This window comes from Bos grunniens, chromosome 24, assembly GCF_055505025.1.
Source record: "Bos grunniens cultivar Pamir isolate PY7600 chromosome 24, Bosgru_T2T1.0, whole genome shotgun sequence".
NCBI lineage: Eukaryota > Metazoa > Chordata > Mammalia > Artiodactyla > Bovidae > Bos > Bos grunniens.
Genome location: NC_141188.1, coordinates 59,731,426 through 59,754,847, shown reverse-complemented (window position 1 = coordinate 59,754,847; position 23,422 = coordinate 59,731,426). Strand labels below are relative to the sequence as shown.

The window sequence follows — 23,422 nt, the reverse complement described above, 5'->3', positions numbered from 1 at the left end:
CACAAGAACAAAGCAGATTACATCTTTCCTTCCAAAGAGATTTTATAGGCTTTATTCATTTATCAGACTACACTTCTATAAATAAGAAATTATTTCCTTTTAAGGGCCTGTTTTCCCCAGAAAAAGTAAGTGAAGAATTTTATTTAAAAAAAAATTTTTTTAATGATTTTTATTGCAGTATAATTGCTTTACAATGTTGTGTTAGCTTCTAGTGTAAACAAAATGAATCAGCTATACACACACATGCATCCCCTCCCTTTTGGGTTTCTCTCCCATAAGGACACTACACGGAGAAGGCAATGGCACCCCACTCCAGTACTCTTGCCTGGAAAATCCCATGGACGGAGGAGCCTAGTGGGCTGCAGTCCATGGGGTCGATAAGAGTCAGACACAACTGAGCGACTTCCCTTTCACTTTTCACTTTCATGCATTGGAGAAAGAAATGGCAACCCACTCCAGTGTTCTTGCCTGGAGAATCCCAGGGACGGGGGAGCCTGGTGGGCTGCCGTCTATGGGGTCGCACAGAGTCGGACACGACTGAAGCGATTTAGCAGCAGCAGCAGCAGGACGCTACAGTAAAGGAGAATTGTCTTTTTAAAACCCAGATGTGACCACTGTACCGCGTTTGGACTATGCTCTGTCCTCCCAGCCAGCCAGGCCCAGAGACGGCCTGCCCAGTTCCTGAAGCGCTGCAGACCCTCAAGCTCGGTTCAGCCCGATTATCGTGAGTGGCAGAGAGGTTGAACACACCCGAATCAGAGTCCACAAAAGAAAGCAATCTTTACTGATGAATCATTTATTCGAACAAGACAAAACGTCTCCACACCGTTTCCTTTTATACAGAAAGTGGAACATTTCAAATATATTAACTTTTCTCTTCAACAAAATTTCTTTCAGTCTGGTCCCAGGAACTGCCTTTCACTTCAGGATTCACGTTTCAGTAACACATATGCACCCATTACAGCCAAAAGAGCATACTGTAGGGAAAACACAGTGGAAAATGTGTGAACACAGGTCTACAAATGAACCTGGTCTGTGAGTGTGTTCAGATCCAGTCTGGTCAGTGCTGGGCCAGGCAGAGCCAAAGGATGGCCTCTTCCCTGCGCTTGGTCTCCTAGTGCGCTGCCGGCAACACACGGCAATGCACACCCCAGCACACTGACAGCCCAAGGACCACACGCCCAGCAAACACTGCAATGCGCTACCCATTCCTGCATGGGCTTCCTACTGTGTTTCAAGAGATTAAAAAAACCAAATATGGATACTATTCTTGTTGAAGTTGGGAAATAAGCATTACTAGGCTTATTGTACTACTTTTTCCCTATGTTTAAAGATGTGCATAATAAAAAGCAAAAAATATATAGCTGCCATTTTAGAAAACACTATATAAACATAAAAGGTAGAAGTAGCCACTTTCAATAATTTAAAATTTACAATTTAAATGATTACTTGTAGTTAACAGCACATACTCTGCAGACGAATTAGCCAGCAAAACATTTTAAACAGACCGCATCTCTACAGTTGCACATGTAAAAGCGCCAATATTTTTTTTTTAAAATACAGACATACAAATAAATTCCTACCTTAAATTTGGGATAGTCGTTCATTATTATGGTGACCATACCGACATATGGTAAAAACCTAAATTGTGGGATAAACAGCCAGAAATGTAAACAGTGTTTGTAATATGATAGTAATACTTAAAGACACTATGAATCAGCATTAGGGCAAAGCCTTCCTCGGGAACACCACTGACTGGGGCCATAAAAGCAACATGCACCGCTGTCTCAAAAGGCTTTATTAGTAAAAAGCAGCAGAGCTAACAGCCAGGACGATTTTTTAAGAAGGCAAGTCAGCAGGAGGAGATGCTACGTGTCTTGTCTTGCTGCACTCCGCTGTAACAGCATGAAAATAGGTGAGCCCCTTGTACAACAGAACTGGCAACTTTCACAAAGCAAGTTCTTGATTTTTCTTAGTAGAGAAGTGGGCAAACTCCAGGAGTTGGTGATGGACAGGGAGGCCTGGTGTGCTACAGTCCATGGGGTCGCAAAGAGTCGGACACGACTGAGCGACGGGACTGAACTGAAGATTCAGACAACCTATATGTAAACTGCTGAGAGAGAGACCTTTGACAGCACAAGAATAAGTGGTTTGTAACTGAAGGAATCCTCATCATTTTCATTGTGCTTATTTGCTCAGTCGTGTCCGACTGTGCGACCCCATGGACTGTAGCCCACCAGGCTCCTTTGTCCTCGGGGATTCTCCAGGCCAGAATACTGGAGTGGGTAGCCTTTTTCTTCTCCAAGGGATCTTCCCAACCCAGGGATTGGACCCAGCTCTCCCGCACTGCAGGCGGTTTCTTTACCACCTGAGCCAGCAGGGAAGCCCCATCATTTTCATTGCACAGCACTTTTCAGAGGCAACAAACAAGCTGGTTGGGCAGTGAATGCAAATGTGGATTACATCATTTATACCCAAACATGACTATGATCCCAGAGATAATAAGCCAGCAGAAACCAGCCAATGAATGACATCGCTGACAAAATCCAGAGGAGGCAATGGCACCCCACTCCAGTACTCTTGCCTGGAGAATCCCAGGGACAGGGGAACCTGGTGGGCTGCTGTCTATAGGGTCGCACAGAGTCGAACACGACTGAAGTGACTTAGCAGCAGCTGACAAAATCAATGTCAATACAGAATCAGTTTGACCCAAGACTCCATCATGTCACTGATGATAAACATAACACCTCCTGGTACCCTCCAGCCTGCTTAATGCAACAGCTCCAACCTCTCACTTCTACAGTCTCTCACCGGAGTGTCTAAAAACACAGGGCTGGCCAGCCGCAGGCCCCCCTCACCTTCCTGCACATGTTCAGGAGGAAACGCGGCAGAGTGAAAGCGATTAGAACGTGAGCAGAGGGGGAGAAGGGGCTGGAGGAGGCCTCCAACCATACGCTGATGAGTGAAGCTGCATCTTAGAAAACGGTCACCCGTGTTCTCCAGCCTTACACAGCAGGCAGGGTTTCGATGAAAGGGGTATTTCTAGCAAGGGTTAATCAGAAAAAGGGCCACCGAGAGAGGGGAAGAATCACCTTTTTGGGTATTTAATAAGAGGAGAGGCTCTGCTGTGTCAATCAGAAGCAGAACTCATGGCTAGAACAATGATGCAAAGATGGGTATGAAAAAAAAATATGATCACAGAACTTTTCTTAGTAGTGAAAACTCAGGGGAACAATCTAAATATCCATCAGAAGAGGACTAGTGAGACAAGTTACAATTCTCAGAGGAACAGCATGCAGCTGTTTAAAAGGACATAGGGATAGATTTGGCACAGAAAGTGATTTCCAACTTCCTGCTGGGTGAAAAAATAAAACTCCTTACGTAAAATTATATATTATGTATGCACACACACATCTATATAGGTACAAGGAATACCTAGAACATTCGCCACAGTGTTAAACAGTGGTTATTTCTGAAAGGATTACTTCTAATTATTTAAAATGTATAAGTAACTAATCTCCAGGTGAGGATTTATTTCCAAAATAGAATTGAATCCATGATATAGATAGAATACTGGCATTCAGCTTTAGATTTCAGGTCCTCGGGCAGTTCTGAGCTTCGTTTACTCCTCACAAGATAAAGTAGAACTGCTTACAACTCTCCTGACATATCATCTTTGGAATGAACGATTCCATTTACCTCTACATTTGACTTCTTTGTTTCTAAATATTTTTCTGGTTTCTGCATATTCTATGGAACTTAAAAGAAAAGTTAATCCTCACTCACCCTCGGGCTCGCCCTACCACATCCTTCTTTTCGAGCCAGTTCTGGCCTTCTTTGTACAAGCCTCTATCATCAACTTCATTATTATCTCCTTTAGTCAGAAATTTGATGTCTCCATTGTCTCTGGAAAGCAAAACAAGGTCCTTTCAAAGATTATTTTCAGTGCAGTATCATCAAAACAATGTCAGTTTGGCCTACCCTTTACAGGCAAGGGTGGGCATGGAGAAAAGCAGTCAAACATGACTTGGTCTTTTTCGCCTTAAGATGCCTGCTGGCAGACAACCATTCAACTCAAGCACAGATCTAATGACAATTTTGTAGACTTAAATTCAAAAACACTGAAGTTCCCCTGTTGACCAAAATGCATGGCATAGCACAGGGTGCCAGGAAGGCCCTGATTAGCTCCGGAGTCCATTTCCATCCATTCTTTGTCCTCAGGGACCAACAGGTTAACATGGAGTATATTCCTCTTGACTCTAGATGTGAACAGAGTACTAGATTACACATGGAGTATATTCCTCTTGACTCTACATGTGAACAGAGTACCAGATTACACAGATCTGAACATAAGGTAATTCAAACACAAGTGTTCTCTTAGCTCTTCTCAAACTTTCTTTTCCTTACCAAACGTGGGATGTGTGAACGCCTTATTTCCTTCACCACTGAGCCAAGTGGCATACAATCCAGTTTGCAAACAAACAGGAATTATGAACGGCACAAAACTGCTGTGTTAGAGACAGGTGGGAATTGTTTTAAACACTGTAAACTGGGGCTTACATAGCCCTGACACCAGAAACACAATATTACAGCCTTATAGAACTATTAAAAGGATCTATTTTTCAATAAGACAAATGACAAAATGTGTTAAGTAATTTGATAAAATACTAAAAGCCTACAAAGATTTGAAACCATGCCAAAGGGAGCTAGCTTATTTGCAGCCATGGTTATACAAGAAATTAAGAGGGGAAAAAAATCTGGGCTGTTGCTCACAATTCATGTAAATTATAGAAAAATATCATTATTTCTCAGTTTTGAGCAACTTCTCATCTTTGGATATTGTTTTAAAATCAGGTGCAAGTTCTGTCACAATCATGACAGAGCCTATTTCTCCACCTGTAAGTTATCAAGTACTATGAACAAGGTAATGCTAGTTGTAGTCCCAGTGTATTAACACAAACTGAAACAGGGTCATGCTAACTGACCTGTTAATGAAGTGGATATCTTAAGTATCAAATATCTCTGGGGAACACCTGGAACTACTGAATGGAATGAGAATCTCTTATCAGAAACAGACTCACACACACACACACAATAACGGAGCAATGCTCCATTGTTTAAAATATACTAATACACATACCTAATTTTAATTCTACAATGCATGCAAGTAAAAGGCTGCACTAAGATGCATAAAGGTAAATGAATAACCAAATAAATAAAATGTAACATTTCCACTAATCACCTGACTGTACTCTTTCAGGGAAGCAATACATTTGAGCTAGAAACAGTTGCTTCTGGTCCCCAAGAAGTGTCCCATTAAGTCATCACTGACGTCTGAGGGAGAGGCAAAGCTGTCCTGAGGGGAGGGGTGGAATTAACGCAGGATGTGCAGTAATCAAATCACGGGGCCGGCTGGGGAAAGGAATTTGTATTCATCCAAGGCTAATATTACTGCTGAGAATGCCAGTTAGTCCATAGTGACAAAGAGAAACAGGTAGCTTTCTGCATTTCAGGAGATAATTCTCTTATCAAAATGATCCTCAGTGACCATGAGATTTGATTTTGTTTTGAGATTCCTTCAAATAAGTAATATTATGCAAGAATACATTCCACCTTACCTTGTACAGCAAGTTCGTCAAGTGCTTTAGTAAATATCAGTTCGTTTCATTCTCACACTCGCCCTGGGGGTTACTGTGGGTAAAATACTGACATTCACATCTCACCGCCTGAGTTAAGTCACAGGTCCAAAGTCACCCCAATCACTAAATGGCAAAACTAGGAATGTAATCCAGTGGTTTTGCTACTTTCTAATCAACCACTAAAGCTGTCCACAGTCTTGTCTACAAAATAAAATCAAAGAGAAGTAAAGGCTCTTTACTTTTCGTGAACTTTGATTACTCTGTGAACTATTGGGATGTCACGTCCTTCGACTTTGAAAACAACGATTTCTCCAGCTCTAATGGGGTCTTCCCGGAAATTCGTTAGGAACAGAAGGTCGCCCCTGTGAAAGGCTGGCTCCATGCTGCCGCTGGAAAGAAACACAAAGTCACGTCAGAAGTGCCCTGGGCTCACCAGCCAAACGTTTCAAATCACAAAGGATATTAACAAACATACTACTTGGAATGTCAACTTTTACCAACCGTCAAGCAGAATCTATGAGCAATAAAACAAGCTTCCGAGATTCCCATCTGACTGCTCAAGGTGACAGCGGTGAAAAAGGGAGCGATTTCTTCTCGGATTTGAGCATGAAAAGGGCATTAGTGGCCCCTCGATGATTTGTTTAGGTGGAAAAAGAACTAAGAATAAGCTGGACCCCTTGAAGTAAATAATCCATTTTTAGCCTTATAAGGGTTTTACATCTATCAATACAAATACTATGGTTAATACTCTAGGGTCATTCTTGCATTCTGTCGTGTGTATGTAATTTAGTGGAAGCTGAAGTCATCGAAACAGAACTCATTTCACATGTGCTTCTGCTTTGTTTTAATGCATGAGAAAATAAATAATACCTAAATACAGGGGTCTGACAGCCAATGATGAGTTAGTTTGCTGAGGGCAGGAAGGGGGAGAAAGAACCAGCCTAATGAAGAGATGGGGAGCTTTACAGGAAGACGTGGGTTCACAACAGGAGCCATTCCAGATGCTGGTCCTCCTGTCCCACCAGGGCTGCTGACCTCCCACTTGTCAGCACCCGAGGCAGGTAGCCAGGGGCAGGCAGCCGAGCCTGGCCTGCAGCTACTAAGAGGTGTATGTTACTGCCTTGCCATGAGGCCTGCAGGACCTTAGTTTCCCGGTCAGGGACTGAACCCGCACCCCTGGCAATGAAAGCTTGCAGTCCCAACCACTGAACCACCAGGGGACTGCCAAGAGGTTTATTTTTAAGTGAAACCATTGCCACTAGGTCTGGTAATAGATTCAGCAATCAAAAATAGAAAATGTGAATTAAAAAGGTACAAACAGCTAGAAATAGAAAAGACTAAGAGGAAAAGAAAAAGCAGATATCTAAGTAAAAACAATTTTTTTCTTCCCCCAACATAGACCACTGGATGGACATGAGTTTGAGCAAGCTCCGGGAGTTGGTGCTGGGGAGGCCTGGAGTGCTGTGGTCCATGGCGTCGCAGAGAGTCAGACACAACTGAGCGACTGACTGATGGCCTGACTGACAACAAAGAAAGTTATTTGTCCCCCCAACACAGAAATTCATCTCGTCATCTTCTGAAAATACTACATAATTGCTTCAGGGTTTCATTTTCTTTTAAAGAATGACAGTTAAAATGTTAGGATAATTTCTTAATCTACTGCTTCATCTTTACTTCATCAAAATCCCTGAAGACACGCAGTGGGAAGAGAACCATCTCCGTCTGTGATAACAAGGACCTCGTTGTTTTGTTTGTTTAAAAAACAACTCCCCGAACAAGTCTGAGAGGTAGGAAGTGTGCACTGCAGTTTGGCATAGAGTCATTATGGTGCCCCGTTAGGACCGCAGTTCTTTGAAATGTTTAAATTACATTTAAACGACTAGTAACTACTTACACTTGCTTTCCTTAAGGGCCCAGGGAGTTCCCCAAGGTCACACATCCCTTGTGATGTCAACAGCTTATGCTGACCAACCAAACTGCTTCAGAGTTTACAAAGGATGCTTTAAAAGAAGAAGAAGTCCCCACAAGCTGCGATTTCACAACAATCTCTGCATGCACGTCTGCGGACTGAAGAAGAGCCAGAGCACCTCGGACAGAGCCCTGGCTCTGCAGAAGTAACTGTGAGATGGAAGCAGCATGCCACACTAGACCTCAGCTACCTTACTTGTGGAATGACAGGGCTATCTGAATTTGAGGGGTTTAATTTCTTCTTTTTTTTCCCAAAAGCCTTAAAATCCTTCTTTCAAATGAAATCTTACCAGGTAAAGTATAATCACATAAAATGCATAGAAGTGGAGCTGTCACAACTGAAGCAAGGCTAAGGGGGCCCAAGAGCTTGGTCCCCTTCTCCCTCCTAACGCATCCACCTGGCCCTTCGGCAGTCCTGGAGCACGGTGTGAACACCAGTGAGTTAGAGCCCGCCTCAGCTCTGTGTGTGAGTTATGCCATCCTCAGGCTCCTAAGTTTATGAAATGCTGTATCTCTAGAAGTGGGTCCCTTGGCCAGTCACAGAAGGGCGGCCCAGTGAAGCCAGGGCCGGGGCTGTCCCCATCACGTGGCTGCAGGACCCAGAGGAGGGACAGGAAGCCAGGGGCCCTGCTGCTTCTCCTGCCCTGGTCGGCTCTGACCTTGCCCACAGCACTGCCACAGCCTGCCTCTCCCCTAGAGAGCAAAGGGGCTCCATGCCCACCTCAGGGAGACTCAACTATCTCAGGCATATTAGCATCTTCAGGCACTTGAAAGTGAAGCTGATAGCCGCTCAGTCACGTCTGACTCTTCACAAGTCCACGGGCTGTAGTCCGCCAGGCTCCTCTGTCCATGGAATTCTCCAGGCAAGAATACTGGAGTGGGTTTGCCATTCCCCTCTCCTAGGGGTCTTCCCGACCCAGAGATCCAACTTGGGTCTCCGCATTGCAGGCAGGTTCTTTACCCTCTGAGCCACCAGGGAAGCACAAAACATTAAAAGATAGAAGTAAACCATATTACTCTGGAGCATGAGGTCAACATGATGAAATGCCTCAATGTCTATTGATAAAGAAGAGTTTTCAACAAAAGCCAGGAAAAAAAAAAAAAAGAAACCTTTTCAAAACAAGTACCAATAAAGAACACGCTAAAGCTCATCCAACTAAGACACTGAGTTTGGGTTGTCCATGCTGCTCCTGGGTCGCCGACAGCAGCTGGACGGCCGGCGGGACCCACCTCAGCACCACCACGATGGGGCTCTCGCTGCCGGTGAGGACAATCAGGCCTTTCCAGATCATGAGCGCAGAGGACACGATCATGGCGAAGTTTAAGACCTGGTAGTAGAGCTGGAAGAAAACAGGGCAAACCAGAAGTGAGGACCACGGCAGAACACACTTGCCCTAAATCGGAGAGGTGCTCGTTTAAATCAAAACAAAAAAGCTTTAGGACTTTTTTTTTTTCCCCTAAAGTGACTTTAGGAATTGAAACGCATTCACACAAACTACAAGATTAGGAAGAATTTCAATTTTTGACCATGGAAAGTGAAAGTGTGTACTTTGAGGTGACTGTGAAGGTTACAAAAGTGGGGACAAAGGTGAATTAAAATAACTAAGGCATTCTGATGTAGTCAGTGAAAACAGGAGAACAAAATTAAAGGTACATACCATTTTTTAAAGCTCTTTGGCAAAAGTGTCAATAGCACATCATGAAACTAAATTCCCAGGTGACCAAAAAAGGAAACTGGAGTGCTGAATGGATATTAAGTGTTGGGCTATAAGATATTAAACCATTGCTTCTAAAGTAAAATCAACTTTTTGAGTCACATCAGTCTAAAGCAGAAGTTATTCACTGGAGCTCACATTCAAAAACTTGGCCACCTGCTCCACGTGACTTACTGGATTTAATAAACAACCATTGTTTCATTATGAATTGCCACTCTGATTAGGAAAGGCCCAAGTCATGGTTTTCTACAGAGATCTCCAATTTTATACAGGTTTTCAGACTACTGAGCTCCACTCTAACAAAACAAATTATACAATCTTGCCACTTACCTAATAAAGACTATGTACTAAGAATGTATTTTCCAGTATGACTGTCTATGCTTGAAAAATTCATTGAGGGGACGTAAAACCAATTCCTCAAAAAAAAAAAAAATTTCCTTTGAGCAAGACATCTACTTGCTAAAAATAGTCAATTATATAGAAGTCTAACAAACTAATTAATCTAATCAAGTTAGCTTCAAAACCACAGATCACCTTTCTAACAACCTACCTTTAAGTGATCTACTATCTAAGCCTAGAATTGAAATCCTGGCGTCCAGAAACAAGTCATTTCGATGGAACTACTGACAAGCTGATTGGAAATACACACCCCACATTACACTGGCGCCTTTTCTTGTTCATCTTTGCCTACCAACTCTGTATGCTTGGCACTTAATCCCCCCAGCAGAGTTTAGAAGCAAGCCCAGCCCACACTCAGTCTTTGGCAAGCAAAGATGAAATAACCAACGTCTCAGCGTTTTAAACAAACATTTCAGACCAGATATTGTGACTGGCGGGGCAGCAGAAATGCCAATGGCTGTTTTTCTTCCTCTCTTCCTCACTGCAGAAACAAAGAGTCCTTGTTTTTGCATGTGGCTCTTTCCTTAATTAACAGTAAGCAAGGGCAGCAGAAAAAGGAGGTCCCGCCTCCAAGACTGGTGGAGCGAGCATGCCTGAAAGAGTGTCATAGGATGCTATTTTGGAGGGAAAAAGAAAAAAGACAAAACTTAAAAAAAAAGTACAAGGAGGCATCAGATTTGAGCTTTTGAATCTTAATTAGAACACTAGCAAAATGTAGGCAATTGCAAACTAATGGGGCTTATCACCGAGAGTGGGAACACAAAGAACTTTTCAAAGGCAAACCGACTTAGGGTTTGACACACTCCTCAGAAGACCTTCACTGACAGTGTGCAGTTGATAATTGGTACCAGTTTTAGAGACATTTAAAAGGCCTACCCAATTAAATTTAGATTCTTAATTAAGTCTCTGCTTGGGGTTGGGCGTTGGGGGGGGAGGTGAGCTGGCTTCCCTGGTGGCTCAGGGGTAAAGAATCCACCTGCCAGTGCAGGGGATGCAGGTTCGATCCCTGGGTCGGGAAGATTCCCTGGAGAAGAAACTGGCAACCCACTGCAGTATTCTTGCTGGGGCAGTTCCATGGAACCTGGCGGGTGGCAGCCCATGGGGTACCAAAGAGTCGGACCAGACTGAGCGACTCAACAACAACTGCTTCCTGGAGGATTTTCTTGTAACAGCATCAACGCTCAGGGCATTAGCTGTTGGCTTTTCAAGCTAGTGATAATCTATTGCAGCAACCCATCTTCATCACAAAAGCTCCCAGGAATTCATCTGACACGCACCCCTAGAGACAACCAGGTTTCTCAGCCCCGTTCACAGGATGCAAATCCCCGAACCCCGCAACACTACTGCGCTCGTCTGAAATTCTACTTGGAAGAAAGAGAGAGAGAGGAATACGGAGGCTGGCTAAGGGGAGGGCAAGCAGGAAGTCTTCCTCGGAGGTCCTCTCAGGAGGGGTGAGAGATGAAGCCCAGGTGCCCGAAGACCCCGCAGCGGGCCGTCTCCGAGATTCAAGGCGCTGCCAGAGCAGGGAGTCTGAAGGAGACTAGGGAGGACCCCTGGAAGCCCTTCCGGAACACGGGTTCGGTCCACAGTGACAGAGAAGGACCGGCGCGCTCTCCCGCACGAGGCGCCTCATTTGGTCCTGAGTCCCCGGGAAGGGGAGACGCTGTGCTGGGGTGGGGAGGAATCAGGGGACAGCTCCCCTCTCTCGGAAGCGCTCCCCCCGAGCCTGCCGCTCCCACCCGCGGGCAGCCTACCCCACGCCCGGCCTCGAGAGCCCCGCAGAGACGCCCGGCCCCGGGCCCACCGGGCGGCCCCTCGGGGTCCCTCGCGGGACAGCCCGCTCCCCCAGCCCCGCTTCCTCAACCACATCTGACGTCCACAGGTCAGGGCTCCCCTTCCCTCCCCTCCCGCCCCCCGCTCCGCTAACCGCGCCACCGTCAGGGCGAGAGCGCGCACTCGGGGTCCCCTTCGCTCCCCTCCCGGCCACCCCCGCTCCGCTAACCGCGCCCTCCTCGGGGCGAGAGCGCGCCGGCTCGCGGCTCTGTGAGGAGGTCCTCCTCCCGGGCCTCCGGGACCCCGGCTCCGCGGCGCGACCCCCACGCGGGCCGTCCTCACCTGGCGCTTGTTCATCTTCCTCAGGTCCCCGAAGATGTCCAAGCCGGACGCGGGGAGATGCGCCCCCACGGTGCTGGCGCGCACCATGCTGGGGTCTCCGGTGGGGTCGGGGAGGCACACCGAGGCAGCAGGCGGGCTCCGGGAGTCGCTGACAGCTGCGGAGCGCCGGCCCGGCCCCGCCCACCGGCCTCGCCGGCCGCCCGAGCGGAGGCGCCCTTGGGCGTCTGGGAGTTGTAGTCCGGCGAGTCTCGGCCGCCTATACAGCCAGAGGGAGCCAGCAGGACGAGAACTACCACTCCCAGAGTCCCGCGCGGCGAGCGCCGCGTCCGGGGTCGACCCGGGGCTCCGCGGGCGGGGGGCGAGCGGGCTCAGAGGCCTCGTCTGCCCCTTGCGAGGAAACTGCGGGGGGAGCTTGCGTGTCGCTCGGGCAGCTCGGGGACGGGACTGCTTAAGAGCAACCGAGTTCCCCAAGACTCTGGTCAGGCGCCAGGCGGACACCTAAAGCCTGGGCATTCACCGAGCCGTGTATCTAGGCCATTGGATGACTGCTACCACGGAAGGCGGGGCTTTTACCCCGAGGCTGGCAGGGAAGGGGTGGGGCCTGGTGGTGGGCGGGGCCTGGGAGAGGCGGGCCTTTTGAAGCTCTCAGTCCCGCGCTCTGCGTGACTTGTTCAGTTGAGTTCAGTAGCTCAGTTGTGTCCGACTCTTTGGGACCCTATGGACTGCAGCACACCAGGCCTCCCTGTCCATCACCAACTTCTGGAGTTTACCCAAACTCATGTCCATCAAGTCGATGATGCTATCCAACCATTTCATCCTCTGTCATCCCCTTCTCCCACCTTCAATCTTGCCCAGCATCAGGGTCTTTTCAAATGAGTCAGTTCTTTGCATCAGGTGGCCAAAGTATTGGAGCTTCAGCATCCGTCCTTGCAATGAATATTCAGGACTAATTTCCTTTAGGTTGGACTGGTTGGATCTCCTTGCAGTCCAGGGGACTCTCAAGAGTCTTCTCCAACACTACAGTTCAAAGGCATCAGTTCTTTGGCGCTCAGCTTTCTTTGTAGTCCAACTCTCATGGATTAATGTAAACTAAATAAAGTGGTGACTCCAATTGTAGCTGCTATTCCAGGTCTTTACCTGAGCAAATCAACAGAGCCCCTGGCACTTGGCACGTAGCTATTGACCAAATAAGTCTTTTTTCCGTACCAATTTGTAAGGACCACCAGAAGCAATTTGCTTTTACCTGGAAAAGCCATCAGTATACCCTCACAGTCTTGCCTTGGAATTATGTCAGTTTGGGGGCTTCCCTGGTGGCTCACATGGTAAAGAATCTGCCTGCAATGCAGGAGACCTGGATTCAGTCCCTGGGTTGGGAAGATCCCCTGGAGAAGGGCATGGCAACCCACTCCAGTATTCTTGCCTGGAGAATCCCATGGGCAGAAGAGCCTGGCAGGCTATAGTCCACGGGGTCAAGAAGAGTCAGACAGACTGAGTGACTCACTCGTACACACATCCTACAGTCTGCCATAATGTTGTTTCCAGAGATCTTGATCGTTAGGACACTCTGAAAAAATATCACGTTGTTAAAATTATACTGGTTGGAGCTGATGAATATGGAGAAGTAAATACTTTTTTTTTTTTTTGGCTGCACCACACAGCTTATGGGAACACCATTCCCTGACCAGGGATTGAACCTGGGCCCCAGGTCACTGCAGTGAAAGCCCAGAATCTTAACCCCTAGGCCACCAGGGAACTCCCGGGAAGTAGTAAGTAGTTTTGATGCTTCAGTCAGAAATGTACAAACTAGAGGGAGTGAGAAAAAAGCAAAAATTTCACTGTTGCCATCTTAGTCGTGTTTCTGAAAGTTCAGTAGTCTGGACCATGTGGAGCGATTCCTTTCCAGGTGAAAGACCAGTTGTGGCACCTCTAAACAACCACCTTGAATAAAGAGAACAACACTTGAGTACTTTCAGAATTTGGAGGCCACTTTGAGTGTGTTACACCAACCCACCTACAAACTGACAGTAAGCCTGCCAGTTTTAAAGGGAACCATAACAAGGGAAGATTCCGCAGCCAATCCAGATCCAGTGTAAGCTGCCCTACCACTTAGATTGTGTGAGCCAACAGATACAATAATAACGTGGAATAATACAACATCAGAGTGTTGACGGCGAATAAGAATGTTTTTGCAAACTCTAGCAAGCACCAAAAGAGCATCACCGGGCAGGCCTTTAGGATTTCGGAGTTAATGTGTACCCTCCTCGGCAGACACCTACTCTCCTTTGTTTTTTTTTTTTTTTTTTTTGCCATGACATGTGGCGTGCATGTTCTCCAACCAGGGCTTGAAGCCATGCCTGCACGGTACAAGTGCCAAGTCCTAACTGATGGACTGCCAGGGATCTCCCATGGATGCCTACTCTCCTTTTGAGAAACAACTTCTGTATTGGTCCTCAGAAAACCCTTAAATCACAACTGTGGTACATTAGTCAACCATGCAGCCCAAATTTTCCATCAGGTAACAGGCATTTTAGGACCCATCTGGCTATGAGGACAGGTACATGCAGGCACAACAGATCCTCCAGTGGAATGGAAACTAACAAGACCAGAGACCTTTTCCACCCCGGAGCTTGGTGTGAGGCCTTCCCCCAGTCTCTTCTCTCTTGCTAATTTGTTTCCAATGTATGCTGCAATGAGTGTGTGTGTATGTGTGTGTCTTGGTAGTTCTATAAGATAAAATGCCAAGAAATTGAATTATTGAGCCAAAGAAGCATGAACCCTTAAACTTTTAAATTCACAGACACTGTTGCCACAGTTCTACCTTTCAAACACAATACTCTGTGCGCTTCAGGTCTGGGTGATTTCAGAGCCTGAATCACCCACTATTGACCAGTTGCTCCATTTAGAATCACAATCTCTAACACTTGAAAGGGACTGAGAATCCATCTGGGTCAACTTTCAACCCCCAGCAGGCAGCCCCTCTGAAACACTGGACAACCATCAAGCCTCTAGTGAAACATTGTGCTCAGTCCCTCAGTCGTGTCTGGCTCTCTGCGACCTCATAGACTGTAGCCCACCAGGCTCCTTTGTCCGTGGAATTCTCCTGGCAAGGATCCTGGAGCAGGTTGCCATTTCCTCCTCTAGTGGATCTTCCCGACCCAGGGACTGAACGCTTGTCTCCTGCCTCTCCTGCACTGCAGGTGGATTCGCTACCACTGAGCCACCTGGGAAGCCCCCTATATACTCTTAAGTTTTCCAAATCCAAGCACATGCCCTGGGTGGTGCCGCCTCTCCTCTGCTCTTGTCTGTCCTCTGAAACCGCTCGCCCCCAACCTGGGACTGCAGGAGCAGACATGGTTGCAGGTGGGAGTTCAACTCTCAGTTTCTAAGTTCAAGTTGCCTCCTACAGACTGATGGTGTTGCAAACCAACATCATCCCTGCTTCACCTGGGCTTCGTGGAGACAGAGAGGACTGATGCTTAAATGAGCGCAAACAGGAAGCCTTGGAATCTGCTCAGCCCTGGCAGGAACGCTGGAGGATGGCCGGATAGGAATGAGTCCCGCCGTCTCAGACCTGGGTTAGGGCTGGGGTTAGGGTTAGGGTTAGTGCAGTTAGGTCAGCTGCACCGAGCGCATGTACCAGACATCAGCTTTCTGAGTCGCTCCCTGCCTTCTCTGGCTTCTTCATCTGTGGAAGGATGTGTCTCAGAAGGACTGCACTGTGGTCCAGGGGTGTTATCATCAGAAGGTGGAAGTTTGGGCTGCCTCTCTGTCCTCCTCAGTCTCTCTCCCACTCTGATGCCCAAGCGCGCTTGTCACAACAAGCCACTTCTCAAACTGCCGTGCTCTTCTCTCTGAGCTCACTCTTCTGAGTGCCTCCCTGTGCCTTCCAATTGTTACAACGAGCCGTGAGGAATGTGTGCTAAGAAATGTGTCAGGAATAGTAAGGGGAGGAGTGTGGGGAGGAGGAGAGAGAGAAAGAGAGGAACGAGAAAGGAAGGAGGCAGGCGGGGAGGAAAGTGACATTCATTAACCAAAGGTGCTGTTTCAATTTGTGTCCCCTGTCATTTGACTGTTGTGAGAAAGTGCAATTTGGCTTCTAAGTTTAAGTGTGTATGTATGCGTGCTCAGTCGCTTCAGTCGTGTCCGACTCTTTGCAACTCTGTGGACTGTAGCCCGCCAGGCTCCTCTGTCCATGGGGCTCTCCAGGCAGGAATACTGGAGTGGGTTGCCATGCCCTCTTCCAGGGGATCTTCCCGACTCAGGGATCAAACCTGTGCCTTCTGCCTCTCCTGCACTGCAGGTAGATTCTTTATCCACTGACCCACTGAGGAAGCCCAAGTTGACCTGTATACTCTACTTTATTAAAAAAGCTGTGAAGCTCAATACGTTCTGTGAGAGTTCGATAGACGTGGGAAGCAAGCCGCTGTGATGCTGGGGACCCTGGAACAAGACTTGGGACTTCTGGGCTGCCCTCCGGCTGTGCCCGCACTTAGCAGCGTCACCATGAACCACCTATCTTTCTCCTTGGGACGCAGTATCCTCATCTACACAAACATCGTTGTGACCTCTGAGGTCCTATGGCAAGTATAAGCCTCACAGTCATGGCCACCAGGGAGCAAACGCAAAAATCTACTTTCCCATAACTTAGAAAAGTTTTACTAAAGCCCCTTCCTGCCTGCTTTGCAGAAACTGAATGTAATGACTTTCCGTTTTAAAACTGGGTCAACTTTTGAGATTTTTGAGAAACTCTCGCACCCCTCCCTTTCCTCTCCAGATGGCAGCTGAGGTTTGGGCGGTGCACCCTGAGTCTCAGGGGCTGCTGTCTGCCTCTGCCTCTCTCTCCTGATCTCTCACGCCTGTTCTAGCATCTTCGGGAATGCCCTCTGTCTCATCGCATCCTTAGACACGGCCTCTTCCACTGCTGAGTCGCCGGTTTCTGTCTTCCCCGCCCCGACTGAAGCGCCCGAGGTCCCGTCACGGCCTCCGGCCTTCAGATGCAGCGTGGATCACCTCAGGCCCCAGACGTTGGGGCTTTGGGTCCACCAGCCCTCTGTCTTTTGGTCTTTCTTGACCAACTTCCCAAGTGCTTCTGACTCCCACGTGGGTTTTGGTGGTGCTGTTACTCAGTGTCGTCTGGCCCTAAAGCCCCACCTCGTCTCTGTGCCATTTTCCCTACACCACGGTGGCCTGGGGACGCCAGCAAGCCCTCAGAGGTCCAGGCAACGCACTTCTGCTGTGGAACTCTCCATCTTAGAAGAGCCTGCCTCTCACCTTGCTCCACCTTCAGGACTCGCCTGGAAGGGACACGAAGAGGGCCCTTGGTAATCCCTCCTGATTCCCCTCTGCACTTTCCTCCCGTTCCCTCCCGCAGGACTCTGAAGAGGAGGCAAGGAAAGAAATGAGTCCTGCACAACTTTTTGGTTTCATACCTGAATGGTAACTTTGATCTTAGGAGTCAAGAATTCACCACCTGAATCTCACGTTTTGAAATGACCTCTAATCCCTCAAAGTGGGAACTCAATCTTGACCATCTGTGATGCAACAAGTAACCTTGGAGAACAAAGGAGGAGATGAAAAAGCAGGACATGGAGAGGAGAGCAAAGCTATTCACAGTACCTAGGACAGTTCTGTGACTTGACTTTCTAAGGATGATGTATCGGTTTAAATTTAAGGATTTGTCGTTCTTAAAGAAACTCGTTAAAATGCATATATTTAGTGAATACTTACCACTTGAGTTGTTCTGGAACTTGGGAATTCAACAGTGCCTGAAGTAGATATGGTTCTTGCTTGCATGGCATTTTTGCCTAGTGGAGAGAGAGAACGAGCAAGTAAAAAAAAATGAAGAATTAAGATAATTTAGATTTTAATTTTTAAAATGTATTTTACTAAAGTATGGTTGAATTACAATGTTGTGTTAATTTCTGCTATACAGAGAAGTAATTCAGTCATACTTTCATATTCTTTTCCATTATGTTTATAACAGGATATTGAATATAGCTCCCTGTGCTATAGCGTAGGAGCTTGTTGTTAGGATAATTTTAGACTTTTATAATGTCATGGGTGATGAGGAGCCAGCCGTGCCATCTAAATCTTGGGAACGTTTGGAATCTGAGTTCATGGCAACCCTTCAGGGCAGGAGAGCCCTGGGGTCTTCAGAGCTCGCAGCAGGACCTGGGAGACAGGACCGGGCAGTGTCCACATGGCCCCCGCATGGCAGGAGAGACCGCTGTCACACGTCAGCCCTCAGGCCAGGGACATGCAGGACCGGGGATGGACCAGGTAGGAGAGCGGAGCAGAGCCAGGCCCGGCCGGCTGGCCACCTGCAGGGGCAGCCTGTGTTCCAGCGGGACCCTGACCGCAGCTCCAGGGCCCGGTGCAGCTGCCACCGACAGTGGCCGCCCCCATGACCACCCACCCCGGGCTAGGGGTGGACCCCGACAGAGCCCCCGCAGTGAGTTTCTGCCTGCACTTCCGGCTTTGGGCGTCCTTCCCTCAATGCCTGCAGTGGCGTGCAGCCATGTCTCTTCCCTGAGCCAGTAAAGAAGAGACCTTGTGTTTCTAGAAAGAGGGAAGGAGAGCCTGGGGTGATGTGCAGGGCAGACAGAGATGAGGGACGGAGTGGGAGCCCTCACCCCATTTGAGCTCCGTCTTCCAGAAGTTCCAGGCATGGCTCGTTTCTGTCCTGGGTTCCCTGAGACCCCTGGTATCTTTATAATAAAGTCCCCTTTGGGGTTATTTTCGGTTTCAACTGGATAAAACTTCCTAGGCGGTGACTCCATGGTTCAAAAAAAAGCAAAAACCTGCCTGCCAATGCCAGAGACTCTGGTTCAATCCTTGAATCAGGAAGATTCCCCTGGAGAAGGAAATGGCAACCCACTCCAGTATTCTTGCCTGGGAAATCCCATGGGCAGAGGAGCCTGGTGGGCTACAGTCCATGGGGTCCCAAAGAGTTAGACACGACTGAGTGCACAGGGAAAGGATAAAACTAGGTTTCCGTCACTGGCTTAATCAATTGTAAAGTCTTAACCAATAGACAACTTGTCAAATTATACAGGTGGACTTGGACGGAAGACCATGCTGGAATGGAGGGGCTGGCTTCGATAGGGAACTGCCAGGGTCCAGCCCTGGTGAATCCAGGGAATTCAAAGGGGGGATGGCTTCGGCGATCAGGATACGATAGCTTTAATTAAATATTAATTAGAGGTATAAAGAGTAATAGAATGAGGACAGCTCAGTAGGAAAATTCAGTGGAGAAAAGAGGCTGAATAACTTGGTTTACGTGGAAAGCTAATAAAATTCCAGGGCAAGGAATTTGCGTCACCTACGTAGGCCGCAGGCGTCCTCCTGTTCTCCCGAAGGAGAGGAGACACTAAGGCCTCCCCGGTCAGATCTTAGAAGCCCAGGCATAATTAGTAGGCTTGACCAGCCTCCACGTTCCAGATGGGGATTCAGCCAGAAGGTGAGAGAAAGAACGACATGGGGAGATCAGTCTTTCGAGGAACTGTTCCCATTTTTTATTTGTCCAGGGTCTGTTTTTATACACTGAGATGTTATACAAAAGTCACGTGGGGTCAGCAGTCCTGACTTTTATTAAAGTCAGGTGCTTCATACAAATGTATACAGAGGTCTTAGGGGTGTTACATCATCTTCTGGCCAGGGGGGCCTGCTGACAATTTATGACCCTCTCCTTGTGACAGCGGTCAGTCAACCAGAACACTTATTTCTCCAGGGGTGATTATTCTTAAAACAGACGCCACCTTCCGAAGGTACCAGATAAAGTTACATTCCTATAGGGTGGGGATGTAGTGGGTTTTAATTAAGGAAAGAATTTACTTAGCCTAAGGTCTAACGTGATTAATATCAAAGGTTAATACTTATTTCTTCTATATATTCATTAATGTGTATAAGGGCAGGGGATGTGGAGACTTAGCAGTAAACATTGGCTCAACAAATGAAAAACCCTTCACCAATACAATTTCTAATCAGCCCACTATACTTATACTAATAGTGTTTTAACTTCTCTAAAGAACCTGTTTTTAGAAGGTTTAAAGCATCTCATGCCTCTCACGGTTGGGAGGCTGTAAGCAATCACATGTGGCCGGACAGGCCTGTCAGGCAGGCTAGAGAACCTTCAGAGGAGTTTGTAAGTTTGGAACACTCCTGTCACGCCCAGGAATTATTATTAACTGGAGCTCTAAGTTAACTCCTTCTCCGAAAGAGGTGGTGGGGGACAGCCCCCCGTAAAGTCAGAGGTGTAGGTGAGAGCACAAAGTAGTAAAGTAGGCAGGCTCTGGTTATGGGGGTAGATGCTCGAGGATTTCCAGGGGGACTCCTGAGGCTCGATCCCACCTTTGCGTATGTCGAGCCTCCTTCCTCATGACCTTTGCCTCGGGCAGAGCACCTCACGCTGGCCCCCAGCAGGGAACATTCTTCCTTTCCTATCTACAGACCCCTCCTCCCCCAGGGTCTCTCTGCAGCCCCTCTAAGGAGAAGCACCGCAGTCTGCTGCCTGAGGATATGCCCAGGAGCCGATCTACGCACAAGCTGCTACACTGGTCAGGGAACAGATGGTACGTGGGGAGTTACTTAATTTCATTAGCGATTTTGCATTTGCCAAAATATGTTTTTGCCAGAAGTGCCCACATCAGCGTTGCTTGTTTGTTAAAACTGAATGAGATCCCAGGGAGCTCTGGAGCGGGTTGCAGCCATCCGGCAGATGGTCCCCCAGTCCCTGCAGCAGGAAGGGAACACGGGGGCCCCACAAAGCCAGGGCTCCCTGCCCACCCCACCCCACACTGGGTTGGCCATCCTGCAGGCTCAGTCAGCCTCCCCAACACCCCACTTCCAGACCCCATGCTGCCCCCTCGCACCCCTCCTGGGGGGAAGGCAGAGGCACACTTTTATTTGCTTTTATTCAGTTCTCTGATGATCCTGTCTTTCTTTCTTCACGACACTTTCAATGGTACTTTGGCCACCACTCTCTCCCCTTAAACATGTGGCAGAAACTAATACTCATTCCATGAGGTTTGAGTTAACTTCTAAGGGCTCTTTGAAGGAATTTCACTTCTTCAGGAAACATTGTTGTATATAATAATGGGTTTAAATTTGCCAAAAGGAACCTCTCAGTGATGCAGAAAATGCATTTGAGGCAGAACTCCATCTCCATCATCAGCTTCACTCACCAAGAGGAGCTGCATCCTGAGTTCAGGGCGGGGTCCTCCAGCCAGGGCCTGGCACGGTCAGGCAGCCGTTTTATTGCCGATGCGGTTTTTTATCCATGAACAGATTCAGCCACACTGAAGTTCCAAGTGTCACTCTGGGGAGGTGGAGCCCGTTCCAAGGTCACAGGTGTAAAGCCTTGTACCAAGGCCACAGATACGGAGTCCTATACCACGATCATCTCTGGAACCGACTGAGCTCGTTAGCAACTGTTGCTATGAGCCTCCCCGACTTAAACGGGCCAGCTTCCTGACTCCGAATTAGGTGCAATACCCACCCTAGAGCACCCTAACCAATCACCTAATGCCACCCTTCCCACAGGAATTTTCTGTCTTGAGGCTATGTAAATTGGCTACAAGCCCATGAAAAGGGTGGGCTCTCCTTGAGCCTTCCTGCTGTTCTAACAGCGTCTCCCACTCTAATAAACTCTATTCTCCTCTCATCCTGCCTTGTGTCTGGAAATTCTTTTCCAGCCTGCACACCGACCGCCACAGGGCAGACCTTGATGTGGGTATGAAGACCCTGCCTCCTGCGGCTCCTCCCTCCTTCCTTGGTGTCCGCCCCCACTGGCAAGCTAGAATTCAGCCACTGGGCTGCCCTGTGGCTGCCCAAACTCGCCTCCTCCCTGCCCCAGCCCCACTCCCATCCACTGGGGCCCTAGGTAAACTATCAGCATGGATGATGGAAACGCACAGAGGTGCTTTCCTCCAACAGGAAGGCCCAGCTGGCAAAAATATAGTGAGCATCTCAGTGCTTAAAAAGTCAATTGGATGGACTTCCATTTTGATCAAGATGACAGACTAGAGATTCAGAGAGACCTCTTTCTACACAGCACACTGAACTTTTTTTTTTTTTTTTTTGAGATTTAATGCACAGCTGAACTGTCAGGAAGGTAAAGGAACCCCTCAGAGAGCAGAAACGATAATAAAGCTTGAACTCACAGGAGCACCAACACTGTTGCTGATGATTTTGGTCCCTGGTGGCCGAGGGCTTGGGTGTTAGGGGGTCGCGTGCACTGAAGACAGGAATGTCCAAGTATATGTTCCAAAATGTTTAAAAAATACAGTCTCATTCAAATACATAGTAAGTGCATGTCAAAGTTTCTGTAACTCGTTAATGACAGAACCAGCCGACTGACAGAGCCACTTTAAGAGAAGATACAAGAAATTTGGGTAAGTAAACGGATAGATAGGTAATAGAAAGAATGTTGGGTTGTGATTGCTAATTTGTATATATTTTTAAACATTTATTTATGGCCACGTGGGGTGCCATGCCGGACCTCCGCTTTGCTGGGGCATGAGGGATTTTTTGCTGCGGGCAGGCTTCTCTCTGCTTGTGGCACAAGGGCTTAGCTGCCTGTAGCATCTTAGCCCCCTGACCAGGGATCGAACCCGGGTCGCCTGCGTTCCTTGGAAGGCAGATTCTTAACCACTGGACCACCAGGGAAGTCCCTAAGTGATATTTTTTAAATGTCTTAATATCCTATAGGACACAAAAAACTCATAGCTTTTGGATTTATGTCCTTTACCAACAAAAATCATTTGCATCTCATCAGCAATTATTTTCTACAGACTACCATCTAACTTTCCTCTCTTCATTTTTAAAATCAGAGTATAAGTGTTTTACAATGTTGTGCTGGTTTCTGCTGTACGACAGCACGAATCAGCTGTGAGTGCACATATAATCCCTCCCTCTTGAGCCTCCCAACATCTAACTTTACAGATTGAAGGTTCTGGGCCCTGATCAATGGAAAATAGTAACAGGGACAAAGTTGCATTCTCCTATCTAGAGCATCAGACAATCTTTGGGAAGCTTGTAAGACAGTTCCCCAAAATGACAATGAAATTAGGCCTTTCACTGTTGGGCTTGTGAAAAGAGATTGATTCTCAAATATGACATTCCTCTGCTAAGTTGCTTCGGTCCTTTCTGACTCTTTGCAATGCTATGGACTGTAAGCCACCAGGCTCGTCTGTCCATGGGATTTTCCAGGTAAGAATTTTGGACAAGGTTGCCATTTCCTCCTCCAAAGGGATCTTCCCGACCCAGGGATTGAACCCCTGTCTCTTAACGTCTAGTGCATTGGCAGGCGATTCTTCACCACTAGCGCCACCTGGGAAGCATCTTAGGTTGTGCGTCCTCCCAATGACAGGGATGGGGCAGAAGTCATCAGGAAACTCTTTCCTTCTCTTCTAACACAGTAACCTGGCCTGAGACTCTCCCTGCATCTTCTGACTGTCTTAGGGCATCTTCCTCTGAATGATTAAAGATGATCTGCCCTTGGAATGGGCTTCCCAGGTGGCGCTAGTGGTAAAGAACCCGCCTGCCAACACAGGAGACATCAGAGATGCGGGTTTGATCCCTGGGTCG

At 47.7% G+C, this 23,422-nt stretch overlaps 1 protein-coding gene and 1 long non-coding RNA gene across 2 annotated transcripts; both read right to left on the bottom strand.

The window, feature by feature from the left end:
• Positions 1 to 780: 780 nt before the first annotated feature.
• SEC11C (SEC11 homolog C, signal peptidase complex subunit) lies at positions 781 to 12,000 on the bottom strand. The gene is made up of 6 exons (XM_086373678.1): positions 11,837 to 12,000; positions 8,838 to 8,947; positions 5,879 to 6,028; positions 3,787 to 3,906; positions 1,584 to 1,641; positions 781 to 977 (listed from the first exon to the last, which is right to left on the bottom strand). Exons 1-6 carry the CDS (start codon positions 11,921 to 11,923, stop codon positions 924 to 926), a joined length of 579 nt encoding a protein of 192 aa, XP_086229804.1. The 5' UTR covers positions 11,924 to 12,000; the 3' UTR covers positions 781 to 923.
• A 7,327-nt stretch (positions 12,001 to 19,327) lies between these two features.
• LOC147346366 (uncharacterized) lies at positions 19,328 to 21,250 on the bottom strand. The gene is made up of 2 exons (XR_015154152.1): positions 21,019 to 21,250; positions 19,328 to 19,623 (listed from the first exon to the last, which is right to left on the bottom strand). It is a non-coding gene; the product is annotated as an uncharacterized LOC147346366 (long non-coding RNA).
• Between the last annotated feature and the right edge of the window lie 2,172 nt (positions 21,251 to 23,422).

Bases quoted from the DNA above. Each gene is read 5' to 3' on its own strand.
- SEC11C (XM_086373678.1), bottom strand. From the start codon at position 11,923: ATGGTGCGCGCCAGCACCGTGGGGGCGCATCTCCCCGCGTCCGGCTTG. The intron at 8,948-11,836 runs GTGAGGACGGCC...GTTTTCTTCCAG, and splicing joins GGAAGATGAACAAGCGCCAG to CTCTACTACCAGGTCTTAAA. The intron at 1,642-3,786 runs GTGAGTGAGGAT...CCCACAATTTAG, and splicing joins GTGGTAGGGCGAGCCCGAGG to GTTTTTACCATATGTCGGTA.